The sequence below is a fragment of the Panicum hallii genome, chromosome 8, assembly GCF_002211085.1.
Source record: "Panicum hallii strain FIL2 chromosome 8, PHallii_v3.1, whole genome shotgun sequence".
Taxonomy (NCBI): domain Eukaryota; kingdom Viridiplantae; phylum Streptophyta; class Magnoliopsida; order Poales; family Poaceae; genus Panicum; species Panicum hallii.
This window is the reverse complement of record NC_038049.1, coordinates 17,980,883-17,985,301: the sequence shown is the minus strand read 5'-3', so window position 1 is coordinate 17,985,301 and position 4,419 is coordinate 17,980,883. Positions and strand designations below refer to the sequence as shown.

General features: G+C 39.0%; 1 protein-coding gene across 4 annotated transcripts; it reads left to right on the top strand.

The window, feature by feature from the left end:
• Positions 1-984: 984 nt before the first annotated feature.
• Positions 985-3,355, top strand: LOC112902040. 4 transcript variants are annotated; one of them, XM_025970937.1, is made up of 3 exons: positions 985-1,158; positions 1,260-1,583; positions 1,708-3,355. In XM_025970937.1, exons 2-3 carry the CDS (start codon positions 1,541-1,543, stop codon positions 2,841-2,843), a joined length of 1,179 nt encoding a protein of 392 aa, XP_025826722.1. In that variant the 5' UTR covers positions 985-1,158; positions 1,260-1,540; the 3' UTR covers positions 2,844-3,355. The 4 variants fall into 4 exon arrangements, with proteins under 4 accessions (XP_025826722.1, XP_025826721.1, XP_025826719.1 ...); XM_025970936.1 differs by having other exon boundaries at positions 1,260-2,513; positions 2,598-3,355; XM_025970934.1 differs by having other exon boundaries at positions 1,260-3,355.
• The last annotated feature ends 1,064 nt before the right edge of the window (positions 3,356-4,419 follow it).

Here is a 4,419-nt window from a genome sequence, read left to right as displayed (position 1 = left end):
ATATTCATAGCTGAGGACAAATCTCAGCCAAAAAAATCATAGTACACATACTGTCAGGGCAAGAATATGGGTGTAACGCTCAAAATACAGGGGCAGTAGGAGCAACAGCATCTTCTTGGTTGTAGAGTTACATATACAAAATCTGTGTCATGTTGATCTAAATAAGAAGTAATGTTTGTGTCATGTTGGTATTTATTCAAGTGTACCATGTCACTCCTTTATGAGGGTTCTTAATATGTGTCTTGTATTGTGTATATTATATATATTTCTACGTGGAATTTGAGTTTGGAGGTATGCACAATGAACTATTAATTTTTTTAGCAATGATTCATCATAAATGTATATTGGTGTTGTAAAAATGAAATTTGAATTTGTAGGTATGTGCCATGAGCTTGACATGGTTTCATAGAGATATTGAGACTTTGTGAAGATTTACAGCCACCAATGTTGGTCTAATGAATGTTCTACTATTCCATTTCATTGTTGGAGACTGCATAACAGCCTACCTCAGACCTCACAGCCCCATCCGCGTGCTCGTCGGAAAATGTAGTGAGTCAATTAGACATCAGCCATGGAAATAAATTTACATTGACTTGTATATTGGCTTCATTCTATTAGAAAATGCCAGTGATAGATGAAATAATTTTAAACTCTATTTCATGTCCCCATTTTCTTTCCCTGTCGTTGTTAGCTATCACACCAACCTCCATTTTCACATGACTTGACGCACCTCTTCCACTTATTTCCACATAATAATTCAATGCTGGTCGAATATATTCAAACCTGTAACAAAGTTGAAACTCTCATCCTTCATTTAAGTCAGACTTCTTGACTACATGATTTCCCCTATAGAGGCCAAATCCACACAACCTCTCAGCACCAAAGATGTCTAACTTTTACCCCGTCAAAGTCTTGGGCGCCATCACAATCTTCTCCTTAAATTCTTATAATCCCTCGCAGTATGATTTACCCTCTGTACACAGGCTACCTGTCCTGTCCGCATCCTCCATACCAGTCAATCAAAGGAAGGTTCTTGCAGCTGCTAAGCTGATCTGAAACATCAGTTGTTGTTGTCCCATAGTACCGCAAGTTCTCGTTCTTTTCTAACATCCCAAATAGTACCTCTCTATCCACAGTTTTCACTCAATTCATTGGAAGGTACGTTCTTACAACCGCTAAGCTAAAACTTTGTTCATGATCTAAAGTTCATCATTTAAGCTCTTATGCATGCTGTTGTATATCATTTTTTTTCTGAGCAGGCAAGGGATGCTACAGATGCTTGAATTCTAATGGCGGAATCGGTCAGTGCTGCGATTGCCCAGGAGACAGTTAGCCAAATCCTATCCTGTCTTGTTCAAAAATATGAGGAGAAAGAGGAATCAAATGTGAACAGAAACTTGGAGAGGCTAGAGATGGCTCACATCAGGCTGGAGGCTGCTCTTGAGACATCTGAAAAGTGGCAGATCACAGATGCATCCTTACTGTGCTGGCGTAGGAAGCTGAAGCGTGCATCTCAAGAGTGCGATGACACACTTCACAAATGCAAGCAGAGAATCCTAGAAGACCAACAAATGAAACGGGAGGTAAAGAATTCCTCCCTTCCTAACCGTATTGTGCATGCTACAAAGTCATTTGTTTTCTCTGTTCTGAACCGCAACAACAATGAGTTGATTAGATCCACTGCTCAAAGATTTGAGTGGTATGCAGATGGTGCTAGTGAGTTTCTGAGATTTATAGAGTTTGGTGGCACACCACGCTGTCACATGCCCTTTGACTCCTTTATCAAGAACCTTTTTGCGGGCAAGGAACTACATCATAAAATCGTTCGGGGAAACAAGTATCCCTCCTTTCAGTTATGGTTGGTGCCGATCCGTACTTCAGAGTATGGAACCACCGTTAGCTTGACATTTGTCCAGTATGATGGTACACCAGAGGGTAATATCTTCTTTAGTTTGGCTGTTCAACTCTCGGAGAGTATAGATATATTTGGGATCGCAATTAAGTGCTTGCAGTTTTTTGCCCCTCATTTCAAGTGTACATTTGAAAATATTAGGAATGAACTTTCTCAACTGCCTGCTCAAGACTTCTCATGGGGGCCATCTTTTTATTCATACCATAATGAACACTGGGACAAATTCAACAGCTACTTGTTGCAGTGGGCTCGGCCAAACCCACTCTGTTGCAATGGTCAGCATGAGGTTCAACGCTTTAGCAACCTAGACATGGCAGGATTATCAGAAGTTTTGCTAGAACCAATAATTAATTTGTATTTGCAGTGTCAAGTCTCAATATCTGTTTACAGCAAACAGAAGACATCACTATCTGAAGATATAATATCTCTACAAGATTATCCATATCTGAAAACTGGTATCTCCTTTTCGCCCCATGGCTGTTTAGAGGACATGCTGCCAGCAAATAGGAGTTCTAAAATAGCTGCCATAGTCCGCGAGGAGCTACATTGCTTGCATACGGACATTACCCTGGAACAGCTGGAAGATATTATGCTGCCAAAGGCAATAGATTACTTCCACCAGAATACTGAAGCGATGGTACACCAAATGATTTGGAAGTCTAAACATGGGTTTGCATATATTCAGGTTGAGAAGCCATGCATGAGCACACGGAGATCAAGCATGAGAACACAGAGAACTTTTGGGGTAGCTAGTAAGAGAAAGCAATTGCAAGGGCATGACGAGGAGCTTTTTAGGAATCGGATAGCCTGTTACTGGCTCGACTTATGGGTTACATATGTGCCTGTACGACTGCAAAGATCGGTCAAGAGCTGGGTGCGGAAAGAAAAGGAATTTCTGTTAGCAGCACCACAACTACACCTGAAATTCTAAATAACTAGTATGATGCCCCGTGCTAATAGCGTGGCTAGACACCTTCAGATATAACTTTATCATCATAATTTTTTATTCTAAATAAATATGAAAACCATAAATCGATATCTATTTTATGTTTTTAATTTTTATAACATACTAAGTCAAGCATATTGTATACCACTGCAATTGTAAACTACACGGTCCAAATCCGACTCATAGTGTACTACAACAGTCATTGATTTTGTATGAATTTAATCAAATATTCGCTAATGTATTTAATCCAATATTATCTATTGAACTTAATCAAATATTGAAAATCACAACAGTGCAGTTGCTATGACCCTATCGGTCATGGCACCTGACCCCTCAACCCCCAAAACAGAGCGAATCCGTTTCTTATGAAGCCCTTTTTTCACTGCCCTTAAGTTGTCATTGCAATTATTTTTCATTTGTCTTTTATTAAACGAAGAACATTGTATTTCTTTGTTTATTCGCCTTCTCCCATGATCTAGTCTTTGGATTGATTGTCATTAGCGTCTTAGCTCATTCTTTTCTTTCTTTTTGGCTATGTATATTTTGGTAATGCAGATGACTAGCTAAAACGTGGTTCAAGGAGTCTACATCAACATGATGTAAAAACCTTGACTTTAACATATTTTTACTATAGAGATAAAATAATATTACTTTATTCAGCAACCATGTATTGGCCCTCTCTTTCTCCTTCGATCTCTCCCTATTCCTCAACTCCATGAGCCAACACTACCATTCCGCGATCTAATGTCCACCGCAGTTTATGTTGTCCTCAACCACCTCAAATCAATCTCCAATGTTCCTACGGGTGCTTTTCCCATGTGACCTTAGTACCAACAAAATGAGAATAAAGAAAATTTATCTCAACGGAACTTCTTTTTGCAATCATATTGTGAAGTGTGCAGCATGCAATACATGCACATTATGCATGTCGTTCAAATTTGATCAAGTTGATTAAGGTTTGTTACTACCATTTAGCTAGTGAAAGCATATACAACGCGCCTGTGTAGGTTCTTATAGTCTAGATGTTGAATGCCAAGCGCTTACAATGAAGCCAATAACATAATCAAAATGCATAGCTACCCGTACATGACCTTGTCAGTATTGCACCGGAGATAGGACCTGAACTCAGGGACAATCACATCCGTTGATATCTCTATCTTATTAGTCTACAACTTATCGAACATAAAGAGGTGAACTATTGTTGTGCCAAAGCTTAAGGTTTTGCAAGAAAAGCTACGTAGATCCACTATTTTTTTACTGTTGCACTCCTACCGGTATCTTTGCCTTCTCTTTCATGGAAGATCATACATGGTTGGTAGACCAATAAAGATCATATACGTACAACCTCCAATCTCCAGTTTAATACTCCCTCTATTTAAAATTGTAGGTTATTTTAGCAATTCTAGATATATGGTTTTTGCTATGTATCTAGATATGGTGTTTATCTAGGTGCATAGAAAAAAGAGTAAATTGCACCCCAGTCTCCATACTTATCCCGCAGTTTCACCTAGATACCTGAACTCTCAAATCAATCTGGATCCCTAAACCGTGTTAAGTGTTC